The sequence below is a fragment of the Pongo pygmaeus genome, chromosome 10 (genome assembly GCF_028885625.2).
Source record: "Pongo pygmaeus isolate AG05252 chromosome 10, NHGRI_mPonPyg2-v2.0_pri, whole genome shotgun sequence".
Lineage (NCBI taxonomy): Eukaryota > Metazoa > Chordata > Mammalia > Primates > Hominidae > Pongo > Pongo pygmaeus.
This window is the reverse complement of record NC_072383.2, coordinates 6725980-6743333: the sequence shown is the minus strand read 5'-3', so window position 1 is coordinate 6743333 and position 17354 is coordinate 6725980. Positions and strand designations below refer to the sequence as shown.

At 47.7% G+C, this 17354-nt stretch overlaps 1 protein-coding gene across 6 annotated transcripts; it reads left to right on the top strand.

The window, feature by feature from the left end:
* Positions 1–3037: 3037 nt before the first annotated feature.
* Positions 3038–15600, top strand: ING4 (inhibitor of growth family member 4). 6 transcript variants are annotated; one of them, XM_054444422.2, is made up of 8 exons: positions 3038–3115; positions 9392–9463; positions 12787–12953; positions 13133–13238; positions 13416–13521; positions 13764–13911; positions 14793–14854; positions 14944–15600. In XM_054444422.2, exons 1-8 carry the CDS (start codon positions 3079–3081, stop codon positions 14981–14983), a joined length of 738 nt encoding a protein of 245 aa, XP_054300397.1. In that variant the 5' UTR covers positions 3038–3078; the 3' UTR covers positions 14984–15600. The 6 variants fall into 6 exon arrangements, with proteins under 6 accessions (XP_054300397.1, XP_054300396.1, XP_054300395.1 ...); XM_054444421.2 differs by having other exon boundaries at positions 13413–13521; XM_054444420.2 differs by having other exon boundaries at positions 13133–13247.
* The last annotated feature ends 1754 nt before the right edge of the window (positions 15601–17354 follow it).

Here is a 17354-nt window from a genome sequence, read left to right as displayed (position 1 = left end):
ATTGCCTAAATATGTGAGAGCAGGGCTTTGGTTATGTGTTAACAAAACAGCTAAGCTTCCTATGGAAGAAAAATGGAAGCCTCTTGAAACTACAGTCCTGCCTGAGTCTGTGGAAGAGGGGCTTGCAGTTGGCAGTGTGTATACGTATGTATGTTTATTACCTTGTGGAAATCATAACCGGTTAAGGGGTGCAAGATTGATTATGCAGGAGAGCTGTAGTACTATGGAGTAGAATGTGGTCATGAAACCCGGACTTCAGTCCTTTGCCTACCATCAACCAGTGTTGGCCAGGGTGCTTCTTCAACTGTTAGTGAAGGGATTGGGCTAGATAACTCTGAAGATACCTTTTTTGAGAATTAAGAACCTTGCTTTAAGGCTGGGTGCGGTGGCTCACGCCTGTAATCCCAACATTTTGGGAGGGCGAGGCAGGCAGACCACTTGAGGTCAGGAGTTCAAGACCAGCCTGGCCAATGTGGCGAAACCCCATCTCTACTAAAAATACAAAAATTGATGGTCGTGCGCGGTGGCTCACGCCTGTAATCCGAGCACTTTGGGAGGCCGAGACAGGTGAATCACGAGGTCAGGAGCTTGAGACCAGCCTGGCCAGTATGGTGAAACCCCGTCTCTACTGAAAATACAAAAAATAAGCTGGGCATAGTGGTGGGTGCCTGCGATCCCAGCTACTCAAGAGGCTGAGGCAGGAGGATCTTTTGAACCCAGGAGGCAGAGGTTGCAGTGAGCCAAGGTCGTGCCATGGCACTCCAGCCTGGGCGACAGTGAGACTGTCTCAAAAAAATAAAAATAGAAAAATGAGCCAGGTGTGGTGGCACGCGCCTGTAGTCCCAGCTACAGGCTGAGGCAGAAGAATGACTTGAACCTGGGAGGCGGAGGTTGCAGTGAGCTGGGATTGCACCACTGCACTCCAGCCTGGACCACAGAGCGGGATTCTGTCTGGAAAAAAAAAAACAAAAACCTTGCTTTAAGCACCGAAAAAGTTGTGAAACTTGTGACCAAGCTCCCACATCCTGAGAACTGGTGGTTCTCTGGGGCTGCTGGCCAATAGTACTTGTTACCTAGTTGGGCTGGGATAAATAAAGCCCACTTAATTTAGTGCTAGATATCCTGTGTGGGCACCTAAGATGGTGTCTCAATATGTTGTGTAATACCAATGAATGTATCACATATGACCCAATATGCCAGTGTTTCTTAGCTCCCTGAATATTTACTGCTCTTTCCTCCCACTCTCACCAACTCTTGAAAAGGCCCTAATGGCCCTAACTTCATCACCAGTATTAGAACTAGAATCTACTCTTTATGGATACACTCACACTCATTTATTGCAACAACCCTGAGGTAGGTAGTATTCTCATTGTATAGTAAAACAGGCACAGAGATCAAGTTACCAAAAAGCATGACTTTTGTAATTAGAGCACAGTGTCCCGGATTCTATTGCTGTATCTTACTACCCGCACACTAGTAAACCTAGGGTTTACAGGCTACAGATCCTCTCAGCTCTGATACCCCCACCACTCTACAGCTCCTGACCCCCTCCTCCAGTCTGCTCTTACTGTCCAGATAATGTTTCAAATACATCCCCGCATCCATCTCAAAGCAAAACAAAGCAACTTCCAATCCGCCCTAGGTTGGAACTTCCTTTTCTTCACATATTTGGTAGAAATTATATAGCTGAAAGTCTGTCTCTTTAAAAACTTGCCGTAAGACATTGATAATTCTTATGAAGGATGTGTGAGGGTATGAAAGGTGTGAGGGTGGCAGCTATCTCTAAGATACTATCTTACTAACACCACTATTAGGTTATGGCCTTTGTGTTGGCAGTGTGTTGGCAGCCTCTCATGCCCTTGACTGCTTTCCATTCTGATGAAAACCATAGAAATCACTCTACCATAGCTGACTAGAGTGATCGCTAGCAACTAACTAGCCAGCTAGCCCAGTAGTGATACTGCTCCATCCTTCAATCCCTTCAGAATTATGATGCTAACGTGACATATAAACAAAAGGAAAACAAAAACATGAGATTTCCCCCTTAGAGAGTAGCAAGAGGGGCCAGGCACAGTGGTTCACGCCTGTAATCCCACCACTTTGAGAGGCTGAGGTGGGCAGATCACCTGAGGTCGGGAGTTCGAGACCAGCCTCACCAAATGGAGAAACCCCGTCCCTACTAAAAATACAAAATTAGCCGGGCGTGATGGTGCAGACCTGTAATCCCAGCTACACGGGAGGCTGAGACAGGAGAATCACTTGAACCCGGGAGGTGGAGGTTGCAGTGAGCCATGATCACGCCATTGCACTCCAGCCTGGGCAATAAGAGTGAAAATTTAGTCTCAAAAAAAAAAAAGTAGCAAGAGGGCAAGGCAGGAAGTCATATTTTATATGTGAAAGTGTATTCTAGTGTAACGTACAGGAGCTCTGACAAAAGATGTGCAGAATTATAGCTTTATTGTGAGTCATTCTTTGTATTTATAAGTAGAAAGTTGATAATCTTTCTCAAGTTAAAAAAATAATGCTGGGGGAGATGGTGTTTGTGTGAGTGAAAAGAAATGCAGATGGTTTAAATGTCTCAAGGCCTGATACTCTTCCCCAACTTCCTTAAGAAACTAACTGGCTTGAAAAAAGTCATTCTGCAAAAGAGGGAAAAAAAGTTGGATCTTCCAGTTGCTGAGAAGGGATGTTTACGCAATATGAGCCTAAAGGGAACAGTTACCCCTGTACGGATTACCATACATTCCCGTTTTGGAGGGAAAAAAGTTTGCTAGAGAATGCAAAATGGCGCCCTCCAGTGACGTCATACCTGTCTCGGTCGCGTCCTGGGTTCTCTGTAAGGGCGGAAGCGGGCTACAGCCGCCTCACTATGGGCGGTCGTGGCTACCATGCAAAAGGAAAAGTTTCAGCGTCGGGCGGATGTGTACCGGCGGTACTATAGTAAGGGCGGAAGTTCTCCTTTAAGGGCGGAAGTTCTCCTTTTAAGGGCGGAAGGCTTTAGCCCCAAAATGGCTTCGGCCCCTGTCGCGTTACAGTCACTTCCGGGGCGGATCGGAAGTTGCTTTGTTTTGCTTCGAGATGGCTGCGGGGATGTATTTGGAACATTATCTGGACAGTAAGAGCAGGCTGGAGGTGGGGGTCGGGGCTGCAGAGTGGTGCGGGGATCAGGGATGAGAGGATCTGTAGCCCTTAAGTCCCAGTGACGAGAAGGTCACAATTATGAAGGGGTTCTGTGGCAGGAAATATTGGAGGGTGCGGAAAAGAGGGGGTGGGGCAGCAGGATCGAGGCCCCGCTGTTGGGTGTAGACGAGGGAGGGGTGCGGTGTGGGGGTTAGAGACGTGTCTTGAAGGGCTGGTGTGCTTGGCCGGGAAGATAGTTGCTGCCCCCATTCTCCAGGGTCTCCAGCCTCAGGGTAGATTTTTTTTTCCCCGTAGTCGTTCAGAATCGTTATCACCCGCTGCTATTTGGAGCAGCGGTAAAGACCTCCACTCCATTCTTCCTCAAAAGTGGCTTCTCTTGGGGTTGAGAGTGGTGGTGGTGAGTGACCATTGTCAGATGATGAACTAGAACGCTTCTCTTCATGGAGTAAAGATCTAATTCCCATCAAATGAAAATCTGGTGTTTATGCCATTTATGTAAACCACCCCTGCACAAAGCCTATCGCTCTATGCGCTTACATTTGTTTTAGGGCCCGGAGTCATTTATTCAACAAATATTTATTGAGGTCCTGCTATGGGTCAGACATAATGGCAGGCACTAGAGATAGAAAAATGAGTAAGACAAGGCTCCTGCCCTCAAGAAGCTCACGATCTAGTAGGAAACAGATTCTGCAAATAATTATAAAACACTGTGACAAGTGAAATAATGGAAATACATTAAAAAGGACACTTGGTAGGCAACACTGGAGAAAAGGGGGGTAATTACCTGGGGATGTAGGAAAAGCTTTACAGCGGAGGTGATGTTTGAATAGGGTCTTGAAGGTTATTTGCCAGTGAGGAGAGAAAAAAGGAATTCCAGGTTGGGGAAAGCATCCTTGAAGGTACTGTGATGGGTTTGTGGCAAGGTCAAGAAGGGTGTTTGATATTTATGACTCAGAGGTCAGCGTATTTGATATTTATGAATCTAAGGTAAGAAATTGAAAAACGAGACTGGAGAAAGAGGCTGAGGCTAGATTGGACAAGGTCTTTTAAGCCAAACGAAGAAGTTTGCATTTTAAAGTAGAGTATGATTTTTATAGAGGAAAATGACTAATTTATGGTAAATTGGAGCATGATATTGTTGATAACAGAGATCAATTAGTGATAACATTCCAGGACAGAGATAAGAACTTGATTTTAGGGAGTTACAGAAGTATTTAGGAGTTAAATATGAAAGGACTGACTGAATGACTGAGTGGTTGAGAGAGAAGGAAGAATCTAAGGTGGCTTCTTCCTGCTTAGAAAGTGAGGTAGACAGGCTGGGCACAGTAGCTCATGCCTGTAATCCCAGCACTTTGGGAGGCCAAGGCGGGCAGGTCACTTGAGGTCAGGAGTTTGAGACCAGCCTGTCCAACATGGTGAAGCCCAGTCTCTACTTAAAAAAAAAAAAAAAATTAGCTGGGCATGGTGGCATGTGACTATAATCCCAGCTACTTGGGAGGCTGAGTCAGGAGAATCACTTGAACCCAGGAGGTGAAGATTCCAGTGAGCTAAGATCATACATACCACTGCACTCCAGCCTGGGCGACAGAGAGAGACTCCGTGTCCCTCTCAAAAAAAAAAAAAAAAAAAAAAAGGCTGGTGGCCAGGTGCGGTGGCTCATGCCTATAATTCCAGCACTTTGGGAGGCTGAGGCGGGCTGATCATGAGGTCAGGAGATCGAGACCAGCCTGGCTAACATGGTGAAACCCTGTCTCTACTAAAAATAAAAAAAATGGCCAGGTGTGGTGGTGTGCCCCTGTAGTCCCAGCTACTCAGGAGGCTAAGGCAGGAGAATCACTTGAACCTGGGAAGTGGAGGTTGCAGTGGGCTGAGATCACACCACTGCACTCCAGCCTGGGCAACAGACTGAGACTCCGCCTCAAAAAAAAAACCAAAAACAAAAACAAAAAGGCTGGGAGCGGTGGCTCACACCTATAATCCTAGCACTTTGGGAGGCTGAGATGGGTGGATCGCCTGAGCTCAGGAGTTCCAAGACCAGACTGGCTAACATGGTGAAACCCCGTCTCTACTAAAAATCCAAAAATTAGCTGGGCCTGGTGGCAGACGCCTGTAATCCCAGCTACTTGGGAGGCTGAGGCACAAGAATCCCTTTAATCCGAGATTGCGCCATTGCACTCCAGCGTGGGCGACAAGAGCGACACTGCACCTCAAAAGAAAAGAAAAGAAAGTTACTCAGCGGAGAAAAGATCATGCTAACTGCTGCAGAGATATTTTTTAGGATAGGCTTAATAACACCATTAGATTTGGTAAATCACCAGTGACTCAATCTTGTGAACTGGTGGTAGCAGACCTGAAGTTGTAGGTTTAAACAGTAGAGGCATTTTATTTTTTTAATTTATTTTATTTTAATTTTTCAGTTTGTTTGTTTTTGAGACAGTCTCACTCTGTCGCCCAGGCTGGAGCGCAATGGTGCGATCTTGGCCCACTGCAATCTGTGCCTCCCAGGTTCAAGTGATTCTCCTGCCTCAGCCTCTTGAGTAGCTATGATTACGGTGCCCACCACCATACCCAGCTAATTTTTGTATTTTTAGTAGAGACGGGGTTTCACTGTGTTGGCCAGGCTGGTCTCGAACTCCCGACCTCAGGTGATCCACCCACCCTGGCCTCCCAGAGTGCTGGGATTACAGGCATGAGCCACCGGGCCAGGCCTTTTATTTTTAATATGTATATTTAATTTTTATAGAGACAGGATCTGGCCACGTTGCCCAGGCTGGTCTCAAACTCCTGAGATCAAGCGATCTACCTGCCTTGGCCTCCCAGAATCCTGGGATTACAGGTGTGAGCCACTGTGCCCAGCCAGTAGAGGCATTTTTAAAGTTTTAGGTGGAGTCTTGGGAAGAGATTTTTCTTGTACTGGGGTGACAAATATTCATGCATTTATTCAAGTATTTACTGAGTACCTGCTCTTTGCAAGTCATAATTCTAAACACTAGGGAAACAGGAGAGAATATGATAGCCATGTTCAGCCTGGGGAGACAGATACCAAATAACTAATTACACATTATTATTTTTTTATTTTTTTGTTTTTTGAAACGGTCTTGCTCTTTTGCCCAGGCTGCAACCTCCACCTCCCTGGTTCAAGCAATTGTCCTGCCTCAGTCTTCTGAGTAGCTAGAACTACAGCCATGGGCCGCCATGCCCATCTAATTTTTTTTTTTTTTTTTTTGGAGACGGAGTCTTGCTCTGTTGCCCAGGCTGGAGTGCAGTGGAGCGATCTCGGCTCACTGAAAGCTCCACCTCCTGGATGCACGCCATTCTCCTGCCTCAGCCTTCCGAGTAGCTGGGACTACAGACGCCTGCCACCACGGCCAGCTAATTTTTTTGTATTTTTAGTAGAGACGGGATTTCACCATGTTAGCCAGGATGGTCTCGATCTCCTGACCTTGTGATCTGCTCTCCTCGGCCTCCCAAAATGCTGGGATTACAGGCGTGAGCCGCCGCGCCTGGCCTAATTTTTGTTTTTTGTTTTTGAGATGGAGTCGCACTCTGTCACCCAGGCTGGAGTGCAGTGGTGCGATCTCAGCTCACTGCAACCTCCACCTCCCGGATTTAAGCAATTCTTGTGCCTCAGCCTCCCAAGTATCTGGGATTACAGATTTCACCATGTTGGCCAGGCTGGTCTTGAACTCCTGGCTTCAAGTGAGCCACTGCCTCGGCCTCCCAAAGTGCTAGGATTACAGGCGTGAGCCACTGTGCCTGGCCCTAATTTTTGTATTTTTAGTAGAGATGGAGTTTTGACAGGTTGCCAAGGCTGGTCTTGAACTCCTGGCCTTGAGTGATCCATCTGCCTTCCAGAGTGCTGGATTACAGGCGTGGGCCACCGCACCCAGCCAACTAATTACACATTTATTTAATTACAGTTGGATAAGTGTTTTAAAAAGGTGGATAGAATATCTTGACATAGATCTAGGGCAGTTAACAGAGTCTGGGAAAGTTGAGTTTGAGCTGAACTTTGGAAGAACGAACAGGAATTTAATAGGTCAGGAGGGATGGGGTGGATGGGATGAGGAAAAGCAAGCAGTGCATTCCAACTAGAGAGAACAGCATGTGGAAAGCCAAATGGCAGGAGGAGCACAGGCCAGTTTGAGGCAGTGAGAGGAGGCCAGTATGGGCGGAGCAGAGCACAAAGGGAGACTGACACGAGTTAAGGCTGGTGTGAGGTAAGCGAGGGCCAGAAAGCGCAGAACATCTTCAGAGCAATAGGAAGTTACCAGAAGGTTATAAGCTGGAGAGTGACTTGATTAGGTTTGCATTTTTTATTTTTGTGGTTTTTTTTGTTTTTGTTTTTTTGAGTCAGTGTCTTGCTCTCTCATCCAGGCTGGAGTGCATTGGCGTGATCTCGGCTCACTAAAACCTCCACCTCCCAGGTTTAAGGGATTTTTGTGCCCCAGCCTCCCAAGTAGCTGGGATTACAGGCGTGTGCAGCAAACCCGGCTAAGTTTTTGTATTTTTGATAGAGACAGAGTTTCACCATGTTGCCCAGGCTGGTCTTGAACTCCTCAGCTCAGCTGATCCGCCCACCTGGGCCTCCCAAAGTGCTGGGATTACAGGCATGAGCCACCATGCCTGGCCAGGTTTGCATTTTTTAAAAAGGACATTCTGGCTACTATATGGAAGTAGATTGGAAGTGTCATGTGTATAATAGAGGATACCAGGAGACTATTTGTAATTTGAGGACAAAGAGCTTGGAGGCAGAGATAGAAAATAAAAGAAAAGGGCCGGGCTTAGTGGCTCATACCAGTAATCCCAGCACTTTGGGAGATCAAGGCGGGTGGATCACCTGAGGCCAGGAGTTCAAGACCAGTCTGGCCAAAATGCTGAAACCATGTGTCTACTAAAAATACAAAAATTAGTCGGGTGTGGTGGCGCACGCCTGTGGTCCCAGCTACTCCAGAGGCTGAGGCAGGAGAATCACTTGAACCCAGGAGGTGGAGGCTGCAGTGAGCCAAGATCATGCCACTGCACTCCAGCCTGGGCAACAGAGCAAGACAGACTCCGTCTCAAAAAACAAAAAAAGGAAAAGAAAGGAAAGGGAAGAGCTTTTTTTTTTTTTTTTTTGGAGACAGAGTCTCGCTCTCTCACCATGCTGGAATGCAGTGGTGCAATCTTGGCTCACTGCAACCTCTGCCTCCCGGGTTCAAGTGATTCTCCTGCCTCAGCCTCCTGAATAGCTGGGATTACAGGTACGTGCCACCACGCCTGGCTAATTTTTATATTTTTAGTAGAAACAGGCTTTCGCTATGTTGGCCAGGTTGGTCTCGAACTCCTGACCTCGTGATCCACCTGTCTCAGCTTCCCAAAGTGCTGGGATTACAGGCTTGAGCCGCCACACCTGACGGGAAGAGCTTATTTGTAAAGGAAGGTCACTGAAGGCGAAAAGGGTGGGATAGCCATGCAGAAATGGAAAGGTTTTGTAGAGAAAGAGTTAAGCATGGCCTGTCATGAGAGAACTGATAAATCCTGTCACAGATAAATCCAGAGGTTCAGAGGAAGGAAAACTGAGCTGCTCTTTATTTTTTGTTTGTTTTTTTTTTTCTTTTTGAGATGGAGTCACTCTGTCGCCCAGGCTGGAGTGCAGTGGTGCAATCTCGGCTCACTGCAAGCTCTGCCTCCCAGGTTCACGCAATTCTCCTGCCTCAGCCTCCTGAGTAGCTGGGACTACAGGCGCCCGCCACCATACCTGGCTAATTTTTTTGTATTTTTAGTAGAGACGGGGTTTCACCATGTTAGCCAGGATGGTCTCGATCTCCTGACCTCGTGATCTGCTCTCCTCGGCCTCCCAAAGTGCTGGGATTACAGGTGTGAGCCACCATGCCTGGCCGTTTGTTTGTTTTTGAGACAGGGTCTTGCTGTATTGCCCAGGCTGGAGTGCAGTGGCTCGATCAAGGCTCACTGCAACCTCTCCCTCCTGGATTCAAGTGATTCTCAGGCCTCAGCCTCCCAAGCAGCTGGGATTAGAGATGCACACCATCACACCGGGCTAATTTTCATATTTTTAATAGAGATGGGGGTCTCGCCATGTTGGCCAGGCTGGTCTTGAACTCCTGGCCTTGAGTGATCTACCCCCTTGGCTTCCCAAAGTGCTGGGATTGCAGGCGTGAGCCACCATGTCCGGCCTGAACTGCACTTTAAAAGGAGCTGTAAGGCCTGTGCATAGTCAGTCCTGTGATTGTTTCTCTCTCTTCCCTAGGTATTGAAAACCTTCCCTTTGAATTACAGAGAAACTTTCAGCTCATGAGGGACCTAGACCAAAGAACAGAGGGTACGTATAGAGTAAAAAGTTTTTGTATATAATGAGTGTGTGTAATCATTTATTTTTCTACTTGGTGTTACCATATCATCTGGTATGATCTGGAGAACTGTGGCTTTTCTCTCTCCTTTTTTATGTTCTTGGAATTCTTAAAACAGGGTAATGATCCTCATTTCTGTATCAGCTTTTTCATAACAAATAGAGTATTGTGAAAATGCCTCAAGAATTCAAAGATGCTGTGTTCTTTATGTCTTCCTCGAGAATAATTAGCCAGGCTGGCTCACACCTGTAATCCCAGCACTTTGGGAGGCCTAGGCGGGCAGATAACTTGAGGCCAGGAGTTTGAGATCAGCCTGGCCACATGGTGAAACCCCATCTCTACTAAAAATACAAAAACTAGCCAGGTGTGGTGGCATGCACCAGTAATCCCAGCTACTTGGGAGGCTGAGACATGAGAATCGTTTGAACCTGGGAGGTGGAGGTTGTAGTGAGCCCAAATCATGCCACATGTCACTGCACTCCAGCCTAGGCAACAGAGCAAGACTCTGTCTCAAAAAAAAAAAAGAATTAAAGAAAGTCAACTGGAGTCATTTCTGCCCTCCATGTTTGATATATTTATAGGATGACTAGAATGTTTCTACTTCTCTCATTGTTAATGTTACTGTCACAAATTCCCAGTGTGACTTTAGACTGCAACATATGTTGGTAGATGGGAGGTTTGCTATATGAGAAGTCCTTAAAAAGAGAAAGAAAAAAGAAAGAGGAAAGAAAAAAAAGCAGTAATTGACAACAGGATCTCTACACCATTCACACTTACAGAAGCATTAGATACCATCTCCAGCCTGGAACATTGAGCAAATTTGGCTGCATTGGGGCATTCACTTGGTTTCTTCAAAGATGTCTGTTGGAGCTGTTCCCATACCCACTGAAGGATCTGTAGTCTTGTCTTCATTCTATGTAGCCATGTTCAAGGATGTAACAAACTGGTTTTGAGATACATGAAGCTGTGTCTTAAGTTACTCTGGGTTTACACATGAAAAGGTGAACATCATCGAAAACCCTGGACGTAGTTCCCTGAGAACTGCCTGCCGAATGGTGAGAAACCAGATTGCTTTTTTTGTAACACAGTTCTAACTCTTGAGTTCATGCATGGAAAGACCAGTTGGAGATTATGGAACTATATGCTTTTTCAGCTTCTTCCAAGAGCCTGGAATGAAGTGGAGTATAAACAGTGTATTCACAGATCCTCCTGGTTATCTGTTGCTGCACTATGTTAGAGTCGGACTTGTCTCTTACTACTGACATATTTATGAGCCCCTCCAAATATTAGTAAACATCTGTAGTCTCAGTGTCCTGGGACATTACCATTCTTCCAATATTAAAACATTTGGGGCCGGGTGTGGTGGCTCATGCCTGTAATCCCAGCACTTTGGGAGGCAGAGGCGGGTGAGTCTCCTGCGATCAGGAGTTTGAGATCAGCCTGGCCCATATGGTGAAACCCTGTCTCTACTAAAAATACAAAAATTAGTCGGGTGTGGTGGCGCATGCCAGTAATCCCGGCTACTCAGGAGGCTGATGCAGGAGGATTGCTTGAACCTGGGAGGTGGAGTTTGCAGTGAGCTGAAATCACACCACTGCACTCCAGTCTGGGCAACACAGTGAGACTCGGTCTCAAAAAATAAAAAAATAAAATAAAACAAAACATCTGGGAGACCGGGTGCCGTGGCTCATGTCTGTAATCCCAGTACTTTGGGAGGCCGAGGCGGGCAGATCACTTGAGATCAGAACTTTGAGACCAGCCTGGCCAACATGGTGAAACCACATCTCTATTAAAAATGCAAAAGTTAGCCAGATGTGGTGGCGCACACCTGTAGTCCCAGCTACTTGGGAGACTGAGGCACGAGAATCCCTTGAACCCAGGAGGCAGAGGTTGAGGTGAGCCAAGATTGTGCCACTGCACTCCAGCCTGGGCAACAGAGCGTGACTCCGTCTCAAAACAAAAAAACGTGTTTGGAGCAATATCTAGGATGGACAAACAGGAAAAAAAAAAGTGATGGAAAATGAAAGAAGTAATGATGAGCCAAATAGGGTGGGCAGCCTGGCTGCAGTGGCTCACACCTGGAATCCCAACACTTTGGGAGGCTGAAGTAGGTGGATCATTTGACCAGGAGTTCAAGACCAGCCTGGGCAATATAGTGAAACCTCATCTCTAGAAATAATTTTTTTTTAAAAATTATCAGGGTGTAGTGGCATGTGCCTGTGGTCCCAGCTACTCCAGAGGCTGAGATGGGAGATCATTTGAGCTCAGAGGTTGAGGCTGCAGTGTGATCCATGATCATGCCACTGCACTGCACCCAACCTGGGCAATAGAGTGAGAACCTGTCTTAAAAAAAAAAAAAAAAAAAATAGAGTGGGCAGTAAGATAAGCAGAATTGTTACATGGATGTTGGAGTAAGGTCTAATTTTAAATTGTGTGATATACTCAACTACTCAGGAGGTGAAAACATAGAATCACTTGAGGACAGGAGTTGGAGGCCAGCCTAGGCAACAAACATAAGAGAGAACCTGCGCCTGCCTCTAAAAATAAATAGATTAGGCCAGGCATGGTAGCTCACCCCCTATAATCCCAGCACTTTGGGAGGCTGAGGCAGGCAGATTGCTTGACCCAGGAGTTCGAGACCAGCCTGGGTAACGTGGAAAAACCCTGTCTCTACAAAAAAATAGAAAAAATTAGCCAGGCGTGGTGGTGCCTGAGATGGGAGGATCACCAGAGCTCAGGAAGTTGAGGCTGCAGTAAGCCGTGATTGTGCCACTGCACTCCAGCCTGGGCGACAAAGTGAGACCCTGTGTCAAAAAGAAAAAATACTAATAATTTTGAAATGTATGATATTGATGTACAGACTTGGAAACCAGCAACAGCATATGACTCAGCCTGATTTGCGGCAGACAACTGCTGTGGGATGTTTTTGAGAAGGAAACAATGGCTTTTGAGACAAAATTCAAGAAGCAGCAAGCCCTTCAAAGAAGTATCTTCAAACATCTACAAAAATATACTTCATATTAATGTAGTGTGCAAAGGATCCCTTGCTGTGTTTCAATCATTTAAATTCCAACTATGATAGCAATGTTTTCAGCACCTTGAACGGATCTTTAAAGCAAATATTGTCAGTATGTTCCATTACTTGAGTGCATGGCACAGTACCTCTGAACATTCAGTACTTTTTAGTTGGAAGGTTATGCTAGTCAATGGAAAAGGTCCAAAGAACAAAAGGAAGAAATGTGTTTCACCTAGCCACTCAGGGGCCACTGTGACCAGGCCTCTGTCTCTGTTGTAGACCTGAAGGCTGAAATTGACAAGTTGGCCACTGAGTATATGAGTAGCGCCCGCAGCCTGAGCTCCGAGGAAAAATTGGCCCTTCTCAAACAGATCCAGGAAGCCTATGGCAAGTGCAAGGAATTTGGTGACGACAAGGTGCAGCTTGCCATGCAGACCTATGAGATGGTATGGCCCTGTTCATGGCTCCCCACCTACCTCCCATCTAATCCTCAGGGTCTTAGACCCCTCCTTCAACTGTGTTGGGATCTGTTTGGGGTCTGTGAGATCCATAAACTCTGCCTTAACCTATTTTCTTTCATTGGAGATAGTTTTGTACCTCTCCTTTCTCCTTCCTTTCCACCCAGGTGGACAAACACATTCGGCGGCTGGACACAGACCTGGCCCGTTTTGAGGCTGATCTCAAGGAGAAACAGATTGAGTCAAGTGACTATGACAGCTCTTCCAGCAAAGGCAAAAAGAGTGAGGAGGGGGGCGGGGCTGTGAGAGGTGGGGCGAGGATGGAAAGGGAGAAGTCAGCTCTTCATCTGGTGGGAAGTTTGGCACCAGGTTGGAAAGAGGGGGAGAGAAGAGGACTTAACCCATCTTTCTGTCTCCCTGCCTTCTGGCTTTCTCCCTCTTCCCTAGAAGGCCGGACTCAGAAGGAGAAGAAAGCTGCTCGTGCTCGTTCCAAAGGGAAAAACTCGGATGAAGAAGCCCCCAAGACTGCCCAGAAGAAGTTAAAGCTCGTGCGCACGTGAGTGTATCAGGGAGCCCTTTGCCGGATGACATCCTCTTCTCTGCCGGTGCCCCATCCCAGCCTGCACCGCCCCCTGCCACTTTCTATATCTCTGCGCCAAGAACTCTTCTTATCATTTTGGTATCTGCTGGAGAAGCCACAAATCATTTGCCCTACCAGGATCTCCTGCCACCTCTGAAAGCCTCAGGCTTTAGCTTCCCTTCCTGCAGATGACACTTTCTCTTCCTCTTGGCATGCAGAAGTCCTGAGTATGGGATGCCCTCAGTGACCTTTGGCAGTGTCCACCCCTCTGATGTGTTGGATATGCCTGTGGATCCCAACGAACCCACCTATTGCCTTTGTCACCAGGTCTCCTATGGAGAGATGATTGGCTGTGACAACCCTGATGTGAGAAACATTTTGCCTCAGGATGGGGGGTTGTGAGGGGCACGAAGGGAGTGGGTACAAGAGGGAAAATCCCACAGTTGAGTACTGGGACTTCAGAATAGAAGAAAGATGGGCTGGACGTAGTAGCTCTTGCCTGAAATCCCAGCGCTTTGGGAGGCTGAGGCGGGCAGATCACGTGAGGTCAGGAATTCGAGACCGGCCTGGCCAACATAGTGTAACCCCTTCTCTACCAAAAGTACAAAAATCAGCTGAGCATAGTGGCACACGACTGTCCTCCCAGCTACTCGGGAGGCTGAGGCAAGAGGCAGGAGAATTGCTTGAACCTGGGAGGCAGAGGTTGCAGTGAGCTGAGATCACACCACTGCACTCCAACCTGGGCGACAAGAGCAAGACTCTGTCTCAAAAAAAAAAAAAAAAGCCTGAAAGCCAGGCGCTGTGGCTCACGCCTGTAATCCCAGCACTTTGGGAGGCCAAAGTGAGCGGATCACTTGAGATCAGGAGTTCGAGACTGGCCTGGCCAACACGGTGAAACCCCGTCTCCACTAAAATATACAAAAATTAGCCAGGCATGGTAGCGTGTGCCTGTAATCTCAGCTGCTCGGGAGGCTGAGGCAGGAGAATGGCTTGAACTCAGGAGGCGGGGGTTGCAGTGAGCTGAGATCATGTCATTGCATTCCAGCCTGGGCAACAGAGTGAGACTCTGTCTCAAAAAGAAAAAAAGAATAGAAGGAAGATGGTGGGAACTGGTTGGCCTTGAGACTTCCAAGAATTCTCCAAAAGGATGGAGTAAAGGACAGGATGTTCCTAAGGAATCTGGAGGGGCTTTCTCTCCTTCCTCTGGCCCTTCCTGGCCCCTGACTACTTCTTTCTTCCTCTTCCAGTGTTCCATTGAGTGGTTCCATTTTGCCTGTGTGGGGCTGACAACCAAGCCTCGGGGGAAATGGTAAGTGGCAGGATTTGGAGGGTCCCTAAGTTGAGTGGTCGAGGGCATTCTCCCTTTCACTCACTTTTCTCTCCCCTTCTCTGTTTCAGGTTTTGCCCACGCTGCTCCCAAGAACGGAAGAAGAAATAGATAAGGGCCTTGGATTCCAACACAGTTTCTTCCACATCCCCTGACTTGGGCTAGTGGGCAGAGGAATGCCTGTGCTGGGGCCAGGGGTTCAGGGAGGAGTGGATGGCACAGTGCTGTCATCCCTTCTCCTCCCCTCTCCCCACTCCCGGTGCTGAGGCTGCATCAAACCCTGGTAGGGAGGGGTGCCGCAGCCACTAACGGTATGTGCTCTCCTTCAGCCCTCTCCCTTCGGAGGGACGTGGTCTTGCCCACTGTCCTTTTGCCTCCATGCTGAGGTTGGTGCTGTATTTCAGAGGGAGGGTCCTTTTCATTCCCCTTGCTTTGTATTTAAGGACTGGGGCATAGCATGGGGGCAGTCCCCCAGACCTCTTCATTCCCCCTCCTCCTGTGGTGAGGGCTAGGTGTGATCAACACTTTTCTTCTCCATTCCCTTCCTGCTTTTTTCATGGTGGGGGATCCACCAGGTCATCTAGGCTCTGGCCCTAGTTGCAGGGGCACCCCTTCCTCTGTGCCGAGAGGATTCATCCTGGCCTTGTGAATGGGAGAGGGGCACAGTGGCATGCAGATAACTCACATGTAAAAGGAACTTGGGTAGGTAAATAAAAGCTATACATGTTGGCCTGCTGTGTTTATTGTAAAGACACTGTTTTAGTAAACATGCTGAGCATTCTTTTTGCATCCTCTGGGTTGGATGCGATGTGAGAGGATGGCATGCCAGAATTAGGACACGACATGAAACCAGAGTGGTGCCTCTGTCCGAGAACCCGTAAGTTCTCAACTTGGGAAAGACAGAGGTGCTGGAGGGTGGGCCTCAGACCAGGGGGTCTCCAAAACTTTGTAAATCATGCATCTTTTCCCGATAAAACATCTTTCACTTAATTTCCAATAAATGATGTATTTGTGCTATACATGTATACTGCTATACTATACATTAGCTTGACTTCTTTTTTTTTCCTTTGAGGCGAAGTCTGACTCTGTCGCCAGGCTGGAGTGCAGTGGCATGATCTCCGCTCACTGCAGTCTCCGCCTCCTGGGTTCAAGTGATTCTCCTGCCTCAGTCTCACAAGTAGCTGGGACTACAGGCACATGCCACCATGCACAGCTAATTTTTGTATTTTTAGTAGAGATGGAGTTTCACCATGTTGGCCAGGATGGTCTCCATCTCTTGACCTCATGATCTGCCTGCCTTGGCCTCCCAAAGTGGTGGGATTACAGGCGTGAGCCACGGCGCCCAGGCTGATTTCTTTTTTTTTTTTTTTTTTTTTTAAAGTAGGCCAGGCCCGGTAGCTCACGCCTGTAATCCCAACACTTTGGGAGGCCAAGGGAGGTGGATCACCTGAGGTCAGGAGTTCAAGACTAGCCTGGCCAACATGGCGAAACCCTGTCTCGGCCAAAAATACAAAAATTAGCTGGGTGTGGTCATAGGTGCCTGTAATCCCAGCTACTCGAGAGGGTGAGTCAGGAGAATCGCTTGAACCTGGGAGGCAGAGATTGCAGTGAGCTGAGATCGCACCACTGCATTCCAGCCTGGGCGATCGTGAGACTCCGTCTCAAAAAAATAAATAGGCTGGGTGCGGTGGCTCACACCTGTAATCCCAGCACTCTGGGAGGTTGAGGTGGGTGGATCACCTGAGGTCTGGAGTTCGAGGCCAGTCTGGCCAACATGTTAAAACCCCGTCTCTACTAAAAATACAAAAATTAGCCAGATGTGGTGGCATGTGCCTATAATCCTAGCTACTTGGGAGGTTGTGGCAGGAGAATCACTTGAACCCAGGAGGCAGAGATTGCACTGTGCTGAGACCAGGCATAATTTTTGTATTTTTAGTAGAGACTGGGTTTCACCCTTTTTTTTTTTTTTTGAGATGGAGTCTCACTCTGTCATGCAGGCTGGAGTGCAGTGGCATGATCTTGGCTCACTGCAACCTCCGTCTCCTGAGTTCAAGCGATTCTCCTGCCTCAGCCTCCCGAGTAGCTGGGACTACAGGCACATGCCACCACGCCCGGCTAATTTTTTGTATTTTTAGTAGAGATGGGGTTTCACCATGTTAGCCAGGATGGTCTCGATCTCCTGACCTCGTGATCTGCCCGCCTCAGCCTCCCAAAGTGCTGGGATTACAGGCATGAGCCACCGCGCCAGCCGAGTTTCCCCATTTTGGCCAGGCTGGTCTCAAACTCCTGGCCTCGAGATCCACCCTCCTTGGCCTCCCAAAGTGCTGGAATTCCAGGAATGAGCCACAGTGCCTGGTCTCTATTTTATTAATTTATTTTATTTATTTATTTTTTTGAGACAGGGTCTCACTTTGTCACCCAGGCTGGAGCACAGTGGTGAGATCTCAGCTCACTGCAGCCTCAACCTCTGAAGACTCAGGTG